Source organism: Macaca nemestrina, chromosome 6, assembly GCF_043159975.1.
Source record: "Macaca nemestrina isolate mMacNem1 chromosome 6, mMacNem.hap1, whole genome shotgun sequence".
In the NCBI taxonomy this organism is placed as follows: Eukaryota; Metazoa; Chordata; class Mammalia; order Primates; family Cercopithecidae; genus Macaca; species Macaca nemestrina.
Genome location: NC_092130.1, coordinates 173,718,228 through 173,730,698, shown reverse-complemented (window position 1 = coordinate 173,730,698; position 12,471 = coordinate 173,718,228). Strand labels below are relative to the sequence as shown.

General features: G+C 41.0%; 1 protein-coding gene across 1 annotated transcript in view; it reads left to right on the top strand.

Annotated features, from left to right (window-relative positions):
* The window catches only part of LOC105489474 (adenylate cyclase 2), a 425,178-nt gene that overhangs the window by 218,397 nt on the left and 194,310 nt on the right, over positions 1-12,471 (top strand). The window contains exon 4 of the mRNA XM_011754299.3: positions 11,108-11,257. Within this exon, the coding sequence (XP_011752601.2) occupies positions 11,108-11,257 (150 nt within the window). The remainder of the gene's footprint in view (positions 1-11,107; positions 11,258-12,471) is intronic.

The following is a 12,471-nucleotide window of genomic DNA, read 5'->3' as shown; positions in this document are numbered from 1 at the left end:
AAGGCGAACGGGGAGCAGGCACATCTTCACACAGTGGAGCAGGAGAGAGAGAGAGAGAGCAGGGAGGTGCTACACACTTGTAAACAACCAGATTTCATGAGAACTCACTATCACAAGAACAGCAAGGGGGATATCTGCCCCCATGGTCCAGTCACTTCCCACCAGCCCCCTCCTTCAACACTGGGGATTACAATTCAACATGAGATTTGGGTGGGGACACAAATCGAGACCATATCACTCCCTTTGCCTCCTCAGATCTATACGTGGTAACGAAACTTCTGTTACTATCCCTGGGGTACTTCTGAATTCCTTGTTGGTTTTCCTGCCAATACCTTTTTAACTGTCACTTCATGTGACTTATAGCTCTTTCTTGCAAGCCATCTTTTTCAAGTGAGAACTTGACCAAATCTGGACTTATGGGGTATGTTAGATGACTGCTTCTTGTCTCAGAAGAAGAAAAATGAGCACAGAAAGGAAGTATCTGCTACTGTCTCAAAATTTTTGGAAGAGAATATAGATAGCAAGTTCATCATAGTTTTCATAACTGTTTTATTTAATTAATTTGTATATTTATTTACTTCATCAAAACCTTAGTTCTTTGGTGATGTGGTTTTCAGACTGTTCCAAGGCACCCAGGGACACTCCAGGATATTTTAAAATTTCAAGGGAAATACAAAGATGCTCAGCAAACTACTCTTGAGATAGTTCATAGTTTCAACATTAGATCATGCAGCATTCCTTTGTTCACATCATGTCTTTGCAAAGCTGGGTTTCTGTTGTTGCTGTGAGCAAAAACCAGTATGATGCAGATATTAAGATGCAATGGGTGATGTAGGTGGCAGTCTTGAATCAGAATCCGTGTTCTGTAAAGTTATGCAACACTCAACAGGCACATTGGCCACTGATACATCATTAGTATTTCACCATGATTATCTAAGAATGAAATAAAAATATTATATTTTATTTTCATATATGGTGGTGCTAGTGGTTTTTCGCATCAACTGCTAAGTTGTTTGGGCATAATACTTAAGTTGCTTTGGCCTCACTAAGTAATAAACAAAACTCCTAAGAATTTCCTTTAGTCTAGTAACATGACAAAAAGAATTAATGAGTATTATGAACCAGGAAAACTCAGGAACCTCTGCATTAGTGGTTTTATTTTTGCAGTTAGCTTTATAATAATGTCAGAAGAAGTATAATAATGTCAGAAGAAGTTTATCACCAGTCTTCCTTCAATCACAAGTATTTGTGTGTTCTCATATAGAAAACTAACTAAGGATGATCCCAATGGCAGCAACTTCATAGCCATCACCCTGAGAACCTAGTGGCTGCAATTAAAATCTCACTTTTCCAGCTCATGAGAAGCCTGCCTTGCATCATCTAAATTGTTTGTTTGCTTTGTTGAGTTCTATTGTTGGCTTGTTTTATTGCATTTATTCTAGTGACCTTGATTTCTTTAGGGGGAGAGTACAAAATTTAATTGTTTAAAAATAAATGCCAGCAAATGTTTTGCGGAACGACTAAAGGGTATTTAATGAATATCCCATCTTGGTGCACATTGAACCATCATGAGTAGTACATGGAATTTCCACAAAAGAGCTGCCAGTCCCAAATGTGTAAGGCTTGCCCATTTTGACATTCAAGTGGATTCTCTGGTGATGTATATGTAAAAATGTCTTTAAAACTTAGTGTCATATTGTGATGGACTGAATTGTGTTCCCTCAAAATTCATATGCTGAAGGCTAACCACCTCAGAATGTGACTGTATTTAAACATAGGGCCTTTGAAGAGGTGGTTAAGGTAAAATGAGATCTTTAGGGTGGGCCCTAATGCAATCTGACTGGTGTCTCTATTAGAAGAGGAGACTGGGACACACAGACACCAGGGTGGTGTGCTCACAGAGAAGAGACCCTGTGAGGTCACTGAATTTTTGTCCTCTCTGAAATTCATGTTGAAGTTTAATTGCCATTGTAACACTATTAGGAAGTAGAACTTTTACGGAGTGATTAGGTCACGAGGGCTCTGACCTCATGGGTGGGATTAACACCGTTATAAAAGGGAGTTAATCCCGTTTTTTCCACTTGATCTTTTGTGTTCTGCCATGGGAGACCAAGCATTCCTCCCCTACAGAGGCTGCTGTGCTCAAGGCTCCTTCCTGGAATTAGAACTGCCAACCCTGCCATCACCTTGATATTGGACTTTACAGCTTCCAGAACTGTGAGCTGATAAATTTCTGTTTTGTATAAGTTACCCAGTCTGTGGTCTACTGTTATAGCAGCATAAAATAGGCCAAGTCACAGCAAGAAGGCAACTGTCTGCAAGCCAAGGAGAGAGGCCTCGATCAAACCTAACTACACATTGGTCTTGGGCTGTAGCCTTCAGAACTGTGAGGAAATAAGTGCCTGCTGTTTAAGCCACCCAGTCTATGGTATTTTATTAGTAGTAGTAGTAGTTGTTGTTGTAGTCGTAGTATACTATTGCACATATTTAGCAAAGCCCACTCCTTTTGATTGTGGTCTTTGAATGCTACTGTCTGGGAAAAACAGCTGCAGTCTTGTCCATTTGGGAAAACATGAGATGTCACTTGGTGTTTGGGGCAAAAATAATACATGTTCTCTGACCGAAATTTACAAGAAATCAGAGTATGGTGCCAATGGGTTTAAAAATTTGTCTTTTCATTCTTACAGGACATGGTTTACAGAAAAACATACACCAGGAGAGGAAGGAAGGTGGTTGGGGTAACCCCAAGAGTACACTCTGGGGAGAGTGCTTTTGAGTACCTTTCAGTCTTTGATTCTATCAAGGGAAGCAGTTGCCAGGCATGCCCTTTCCTGATGAATGTGATTAATGAAACAACCAAAGTTTCATTTGTAATAGAAAAGTTTTTGTTCTCCTCTTCCCAAATGGTTTCAGTGATGCATCCTTTTATAATTACACTATGACTTTATGCAGCATATTTTGGTCAGACCAAAAAGGACATTCCAATTCAAAGTAGGCCTTGTGAATCACAGCACTCACTATTTTTCTCCTTTATTTGGAGTCCATGACTGTTTCGCAGCGTTTTGCAGCCTGTCATTTCCTTACGGATGTGCTTACTAATATCATATTTAAATCTCCAGGTGAGATTGGCCGTGGCATCCTGTGTTGTTATTCCTATACCTCTGTGCAATCTCGTCTCTGCATTGTCCTATTACATTTGATGTCAACGTTTAGGTCCACATCCTTTCATCAGGTGTTTTCTGATTCAGTCATAATCAGCGGGGCAGTCTGCACTTTTTTTGTGTAATTCCAAATTGACCTTCTATTGTGTAGATTACGAATGCGACTATAGGTAGGTCACAATGCCAGTTGCAAATGCGATAGCAATGCAACCTCCCCCTGGTACCCACAAAAGGCATTTTATGCCTTCTGTGTGCTATGTTAATAGAAGGGGAATACGCCACATGTTCACCCTAAAATGGAGTATTATTTTCTCCTAAACTAAGCTGCATAAATCAGAGTCTCTAATAGCCTTGGTCATGCTTTTAAATAAACCTAAATACCTGTCAGCTTTCAAATTTTTAAATGAGTGGGTGTGGACCACATGTGTCACCTATTAAGTGGTGGTGAATGAAGAGAATTAGAAATGGTGTTTAAATGAAGCAAAACTTCATTGATTCAGATTAATTAGAGAGATGATCTGTCTAAATTAATGAAAAGTCTGAATTAGAGTGTGTTAAAGTTTCTTTTTTAAGCATTTAAGTCCACTGAAATCACCAGAACCAGGCAAAGTGTATATTGTTTGGTGCGGATCCGTAGGAGAGCTGATTTAAGACTAGTAAAATTGTTGTTTTAATTGGTGTATAATTTCATGTTTCTAAGTTTTTGAAAGGCATTGAGATGCAGCACTTAAAAATGTGTCCTCCTGTTGTGTCATTACTTTGGGAGACAGGGTTTGGGAAGACACAGAGACTGGCATTTTTAATAAGCCTCTTGGAAGATCCAGGACCATTCAGGAATTTGAGTTTCTGAAATAAGCAGGTCAAACGTCTTTGGAATAAGTAACATTCATTCAACTATCTGACCTCAAAAAGACCAAAGAGATCATGATTTCTATAGGTCTCAGTGGCGATGTAAAGTTTAGGTAATCATTGATTTGTTGCCTGACCAATGTAAGATGCAATTATCCAAACATCAGACTGGGTCAGGAGACAGTGTTTCGGCTGTCCGGACGGAGACTAATAATGCTCACAAACATGCTTTGTAGTGTATAGATGCTCTCGGAATTGGGCTTGAAGCTGTGTTGAGACAGAAGGTAGTAGGGAGAAGATCTGGTAGTGTTGCTTTGCAGAAACGATGTGCAGAATAGGTCAAGAATGAAAAGGAAACATCTGCTCTATTTTGGATGCGAGCGAAGTGGAATAGGAGTTTCAGTGATAGTGATTCCCATGATTCCCTCTGCTTTAACTTATCATAAAGGACTAAGAAATCTCCTTTGGAGAAATGTAAAGCTCCATGTAACTCTTCAAAGATATTCCATCATAGAAATTGATGACGGTGTTGCTTTTTCCTTTTCCATTTTTATCTTTGTAACTTCCTCATACAGCTCATTTGTTTCATCTTCTCTTTTCCCATAGTGGAGAGGAGCTAAACCCTGAAGCTAAGATTGTTCTGTGTGCTTGAAGTCAAAGAGAGAATGGACAGAAGAGTAAACAGAGTGACAGTACCCTCCTCTGCAGAAAATAGGGAAGCCATAAATCTTCATAGCTTGTGATGTTTTCTTCTATGGAGTCCTGAGTATTGGAAACTCCATGTTATTCCCTTTTCTCTGGTTCTAAACTATAATCAAGTGAAACTTCTCCCCATCATTTTCAAGTTTGCAGTCACTGAACTGAGAAGTACAGGTCTGGATTTCTGCATGGTTAATTCGGCTTTCTCTTCTTGGAGGGAAACTGTGTTCTCAATGAATTAATTTGTGGGAGGAACTTTCTATCACGATCTGAGGATCTTCTAGGCTCATGTCTTCCAGTTGACTTTTAATGAGTTGCTGGAGCAGTTCTGAGAAGAGCAAAGGGCCCTCCAAGCTGCCATACTCTATTTTTGTCTAGTTATTGGCCAGACATGAGCCCTATCAACTTAAAAGATTTAGCCCTTCATTCCAAATATATCTGGAAAAATAACATGATGTCTGCTATTCCAAAAGACTTAATAGCAACAGATGTGGTATAAAAAGAATAAAGAAAATAATAATCATGACCAACAGTACTATCTATTTTGTAATGGAAACTTCCATAGGAAATCAAATTGCAATGGACTCCCCATTTTTGGTTCTACTCTTTTAGCCCAAAGCCCTAATAACATCCACTGTTAAGACTGTTGGTGTTTCAATTTTCTTTATACCTTTCTCTCTAACTCCACTCCTCCTCATTTGGAGGGACTTCAAATTAGAAGATCCTAGCACATGACCTAAGGATCATTGGATGTCATTAACCAAAGCACAGTGTTCCTGATTGTCACTAAATGACTCATAAAGAGCAGAAACCCTGAGGCCACTGCACATAGCAAATTTAATTCTTAGAGGGCTGTGAGAAATGCTAAGGAGATGGGATTGGGATTCTCTGCAGCCATGTCTGAGAGATCAGTTAAGGAAAACTGTACCTGATCATTTTCTCCCCCAGGCAAGAGCGTTGCTTTCTGTAAGCCAAATTGGATGCTTATGATATGTGGTGAGCTTACTGAATATTCATTCCCAGCTCTCTTCATCATGTTCTTGTCTTCCCTTTTATTTTCCTTTGACTTATAATTGGTGTTTTTGCATATTTATGATCTGCTTTGTTTTAAGCTGATGACCTGTGTCAAATGCTATAACTTTTCTCCTTTGACATTGTGCAGTTAGTTCATAGAAAAAAAAAAAAAACTGTCATTAAGTGATGGCATTTCCCGCATTACCAGGAGCCTGGCTTTGCCCTCAGCCTGCAGGGTGCTGCCTGGTATCTGCGTGGGCCATTTTAGTTTGCCACCCCAACATGAGGTTAAGAATTAGAATAGTAAACTCTTTAAAATGCATAATACATCAGAGCCACAAGGAGGAATCTGAGTGGTCACCTAACTCATGTGATAATTTCTCAAATGTTTAAAGACAATGACCTGATACCCTTAAATGTTTTCTTCCCAGGTGAAATAGTCCTCAGATGGGTCACACTTGTGCCTCATAACCTGGGTGAGAGCAGCCTGACTCTCCCTTCACTCTCTTCTCAACAGGCACAGATGCATGAGCTGAACCAGTAAAGGCTCCATGGGCATATGGTCTCCAAGAACTTAACATAACTTTAAATGATGAAAGCACTTTGCAGCATAAATACAAATGCTTTATAAAGAAAAAAATCAGTTTCTTACAAAATAACATGTGTCTCTTTAGAAATTCCTCAGAAATGCCTTCCCCATGCCCTGGAGGGGGTTGCGTGTGCGGTGGAGAAATCTGGCCGTATGCGTATGAATTGGGGCTGTGTAGAATGTACAGGGATAGTCTGGAGAGCCTCTCCCAGCCTGGGGGCAGCCCTCAGGTCACTTAATTTTTTAGACCTTTTGTTGCCCAGTCTATAAGATGAAATAATAAAACAAGTCCCTTCTCCTGATTGCGTTGCTCTCTGTACTCTTAAGGTAAAAAGATATAAGGTATATTTAGAAGGGTTATGGTGGTCATTATGAAAGGAGCAAAATAATAATAATAATTTGCTAGTAGACAGCATGCTTCCGAGAAGTACAGGATTCATTAATTTGCATCCTCTGAGAAGCATGCGAAGTGTTGACAAATCACCCCACATTTACATCAAGAGAAGATGGGGAGCAGTGCGGACAGCAACCTTCTGTGAGGATGTGTGGGCATGGTTCCACTTACACAGATTCCAGACCCCACACATGCTCGATTTTAAGACCTGGTTTTAATCTTCAGGGTAAACCTTGACTGCTGTTATTACCTTAAATAATTTATTTCCTTCTAAGAGATCTCTGGAGGCCAAGTTCCTCTCCTGTTTTCTGACAGATGTGAAAGTAGCTAAATGAAGCAAGAAGATAAAAGGAGACAGCAAGATGGTATGATGTTATAAAACAAACTCAACATTGTGGAAATAGGATTGTTTGTCAGAGGTTCTGCTTAATAGTCCTCTGGAAAATAAAATACTTTGATATTATTTTTGAAAAGAAAATTGTAACCTAATCACTTTCTTGCAGCTCTAGGTCTTGTATAAAGTCATTTCATGCATGCATCATTTTAAAAGAAAAATTATTTAGGACATCAATTGTATTTGTAAATGTGTGTCATTATCAAAATGCCAAGGTCAATTCAATTAACCTTAGAATATAGGGATGAAACCGGGTATTAGGAACAGGCTTATAATTCGATAAGTTTTCCATCAGGAAAGACATATCATATTCTATTTGACATTAAAGCCCTATGTTGTTTATTGCTTAAAAGTTTTCCTTTGAATATAGAAATTAAAAATCAGTAAATGCATTCTTTCCCATTCTCTGTAGATAGGAGGGGTTCAAATTACATTTGTTGGAAGCAATGCAGCATCCAGAATGAATTACTCCAAGAAGGTTTTTCCTTACCTGCTGTGGCAGTGCAAATGTGCCAGTAGAATGTGGCAGTCGGAGAGCATTGGCTGGAAGACAGGCAGCAAGAAGTGCAAAACCTTATTGCTCTCCAGGCGGCCTCCCCTTGCTTGGAATGAGCTTCTGTTGTCAAATGTTTGGAAACCTCTCAATGGACAAGAAACATTTGCCTGGTCAGCTACACTGGCTCTGTGCACAGGGCCAGGCAGCACGGTGGAGAGCACCCTAAATTCAGTCTACTGCCGCAGAGGAGGGACTGCTCTATACAGGCTGCCTCAATGTAGGGGAAGAAAAGCCTGTGGCAAGCTCTGTTGCAACAAGGGCCTCCGAGCGAAGAGAATTCAGAGGAAATAAGTGGGGAGTGGGATTCTAGGAAAACAGGATAAGACAGTACTCGCATTCCAGAGGGTAGAGACTCGCATTGGAGCCTCAGTGTTGGTATCAAAGTGCCCCATTTCTATGCCCTGCAGAGGAAGCCCAGGGACAGATGATGGCTTCATTCAGTTCTGTTGCTTCCACTTGGTTTTTATTGTGGAGGAATTTACTCCCTAAAATGTTGACAGGTTTGCTTCGAAGGCATTTTCTGAGGAGGAAGAGAAAAAGCTCTCATGAATAATCACTAAGTCATTTTTATTATTATTTCAGCTACACCTAATAAGGAAGGAGTTAGTATTTTCTAATTCTGAGCAGCATGGTTTGTGTTGGCTTCTCTCATTTCCTGCATTCTTTGGTGCGCTGTTCTTCAAAGCATATCCAGCAATGACAAGATCTGAAGAACTTATAGCAAAGCAGATGGTCATTTCGCAGAAGCAGAGTATGGCAGGACTTAACTGACAATGCACCATTGGACATGGTGCTGAAATCAACTCCTGTTCAACTAGGGGAGGGTCCCCTCAAATCGGAAGCCAGGAAGGTCATCCGGACTTTCCACATGCTCCAGGATTGACATTCTCAGAAGAGGTGATGTGTCAAAGTATGACCTTGGGAAGGAAGAGAGCCCTGTGATGCTAGAAAATGTGTAGAAGTAACACTGAAGACAGCCACATTGCTCTGAAGCGCTGGGCTGCTGCACCCGCTTACACACAGACTGTGAGCACATATGCCTTCCACACAGAGCACGTGCGTTACCTGCATATCACATGCACACACATCACCCAAGCATGCATTTCACACACAGATTACACACAAGTTACATGCATGTATGCACACCACATGCATATACCACACACAGATCACACACACAGAGGAATTCCCAGTAAAGATTTTAATTATCCATACTAATGGGGAGGAGATAAAATATAGATGCATAACTGGACATTATGGGGGTTAGCTGTGAGAATATGGGTGAGCTTTAGGATCTCCCTGGCCCCAAATCTCTCTGAAATGAGTGAGTTACATGAAACATCATTGAAGGCCCCTTCTAATGTGCATGATTCTGGACCTCACTTCTATTGTGCATCTGCATTTATTCAGAGAGAACCTCATCACATCATTCTTCCAATTCTAACTCTGTCCTTTTTTTCCCCCTGTATCCCAAACATTTATTTTCTAGGACTTGAGGAGGCTAATAATTAATATCACTGTTTTCCTCTTGGGTTCAGAACCCTTTGAGAGATAGACAAAGGCATTGGGTAGATGGAGAACAAAATGTCAGCTTATTACTCTTACACCTATTTGGAGAGTGCAGTTAGGAATAAATGATCTTGCTGATTATCCCCTGAGTTTACCCATCTTTCCCTACAGCCATCTGCCCTCAAATCAAGGTCTTTCTCAGCACAGAGGCAAGTGGCCCACTAGGTCCACTGCTTCGCTGAGAATGCAAAACATGAAGATGATCACCTACTTTAGGGAGGAAGACCCTGCTTATGGGGGAGGATGGGCTAAGATGCAGAGAGTTCATATCCTTTTCCCAAGCCCTCCAGTTAGACTGATTCCTCCTGCTCTCCTTGGCAGAAGTGACTCCCCTACAGAGAGGGAGGACAGCTATGATTCTCTGTTCAGTCCTGTCATGGGGAACCTTGAAGATTTAGGAATAAATTTCCCATGATGGGTTCCAGCCACTCCTGCTCACCACATTGGATGATTAATGTGATAAAGTGGTCTGTGTTATGGGGAGATTCTTAGGGAGGAGCATAGGATATTTGGAACTGATGCTGCTGAGTTGTTATTAAAGCCACTAGTGACCTGTCTTGGTGATAATACAAGTCATATGGAAATGGAGGGCAGGTTGGATTTTAACCAGATATGTCTATCCACTCACAGACAGGTCTGTAGGTCTTGCCCTGGACACACAAGAGCTTGCTCCATGTGAATAGTGGGCTACACTAAAAAGACTATTGTCATACACTGTTGATGAGAATGTAAATGGAATATTTCCTGAGAGCAATTTTGCAATATGTATCAAGAATTTAAAAATACTTGTGGCTTTTCAGTAATTATGTCTGAGGAAATGATCAAATATGAAGCCAAAGCTTTATACGTGAGGTTGACCACTATAGCATAATGCAAATGCACAGAATATTGATAAGTATTAAACAATATGGACATATCTAAAGGACAATCCAGTCACAGAACTGAATATTATCTAAGCATTTAAAATCTTGTTTCTACGGAACTTATATGATCTAAAAAATATCTTATTAAATGTTAAAGCAAAGGACAAAAACTACATTCAGAATGAACTGAAGCTTTTTGGAACGAGAGAGAGATCTTGACAAAGTAGAGTATGCCACCGATTTTGAGAACACGGAGGAAAACGGAGTAGGTAGACAAGGCCATATGGACAGCAGAGTGTTCTGCTCGGGCAGGACAATTACAGATTATTTTTAGTTTTTCTTTATATCTTTGTTTTTCTCCCAAATTGTATGAACATGAATTGTTTTTATCATCAAAAGAATAATGAGTTTTATGTTTTGAAAGACTACCATATTTCTACATAAACAAAAGATAATGGGTGAATGTCAGTTATCCAGGCTCAGCAAGTACAGTTTTGGTGTGAGGGCAGTTTGTATTAGTCACCTAGTATCGCAATAATGCTGCGTAACAACCATGAAATCTCAGAAGTACACAATAATAGACTGCAGGTTGACTAGGACAGCTCTGCTCTATGTGTCTCTCATCGTGGGACTGGTGGGCTACCCGGAAATGTTCTTTTCCTAATGAGGTGCAAGAGAGTGACTTGAAAAACAAGTCACTCTGGATCTGGATCTGGCTCATGGTTATTTCTGTCCACATTGCATTAGCAAAAGCAAAGCAGATCTCATGACTGAGCCCAAAGTCAAGGGAGGGACTACAAAGTTGTCTACCAAAGGGCATGGATCCAAAAACAGGGTAGAACTCTTCTGGAGACTGATGTTTTCTGTTAAGCAAATAAAAATGTTACTTTGGAAGCAGAAGTAAAATTAACTTCCCGCAGTTATCTCTCTGAAGACAGTTGCTAATGTGTGCTTCGTTTTGATTATATTCACGAGTGAGAAATAGTCACCCTATTGAGCAGTTCTTTCTGTCTCTTTAGATCCTGGCCAATGTGATCATTTTCATCTGTGGGAACCTGGCGGGAGCCTACCATAAGCACCTCATGGAACTTGCTCTTCAGCAAACATATCAGGACACCTGTAATTGCATCAAGTCCCGGATCAAGTTGGAATTTGAAAAACGTCAACAGGTAATGCATGTTTTTCATCTTACATCCACATTACTTTAGGCATTATGAAAATGATGCTGTTACTATTAACGTTGAATGTGGTTCATTCATTCATGAGCTTCAGAAAAACCAGAGAAGACACCCTGGGCTCTGCACCTGGGAAGTGTCTTAGTCTGCTTAGTGCTGCTATAAAGGAATACCTGAGGTTGAGTAATTTATCAAGAAAAGAGGTTTATTTGTCTCATTGTGCTGCAGGCTGCACAAGAAGCCTGTGCCATATCTACTTCTGATGAGTGCCTTTGACTGCCTCCACTCATGGATAATGGGTAATGTGCAGGGATCACTTGGTGAGAGAGGAAGCAAGAGAGAGGCAGAGAAAGAGGGGCAGTGCCAGGCTCTTTTGAACAACCAACTCTCATGGGAACAATAGAATGAGAACTCACTCAAGCTTCCTTCCTAGGGAGGGCATTTATCTGTCCATGAGGGATCCACCCCCAAGACACAAACACCTCCCACCAGGCCTCACCTCCAACACTAGGGATCAAATTTCAACATGAGATTTGGAGGGGACAAACATCTAAACTGTAACAGAAAGTTATGATCAAAAGAGCAAAGATGGCATCTTCCCCATGCAGCCTTCAGACCCAGGGACCCAGGATCACCCACAGCCAGATACACCAACCATCATCAACAAGTGGCTGGGGAAGTCAAATAAGAACAGTTCGTGAAGAAACTCACTTCTGGTTAGTGTTTGTGGCAAGCGTTTGCACCAGCAGAAGTACGAGCCCCCACCCTCCACCCCCGCCCGCTCACCGCACTGTGCCATCATCGCAGCACTTCCTACAGCACCTGTTGCCCACGTAGGATGAAATGTTGGAGTCTTCCTCAGGGAGGTGATTGAAGAGTCTGGGGAGGAGCCAGGTGTCATTGTCAGGGGTATCCTAGGTTGATTGCTGTGGGTGACACAAATGCACATCAGGGAAATACATAGACTGCAAGGAAGCATTACAGAAAGCAAGCAATGGAGACAATAGGAGATGTGCGGGGACAAAGATATCACCAAGCATGGTGGAAAGCAGGCACAATAGATGTGCATGGAGAAGAAGCCATAGAGGGGCCCTGGATTTGCTGTGCTTCACTCCGGGTGATGGCAGATCAGCTGTGTGTTCCTGGGTTTGTGTATTTCTCACTGGGAACCCAGTCTGTAAAGCTAATAATTAGCATGGCTGGCTATA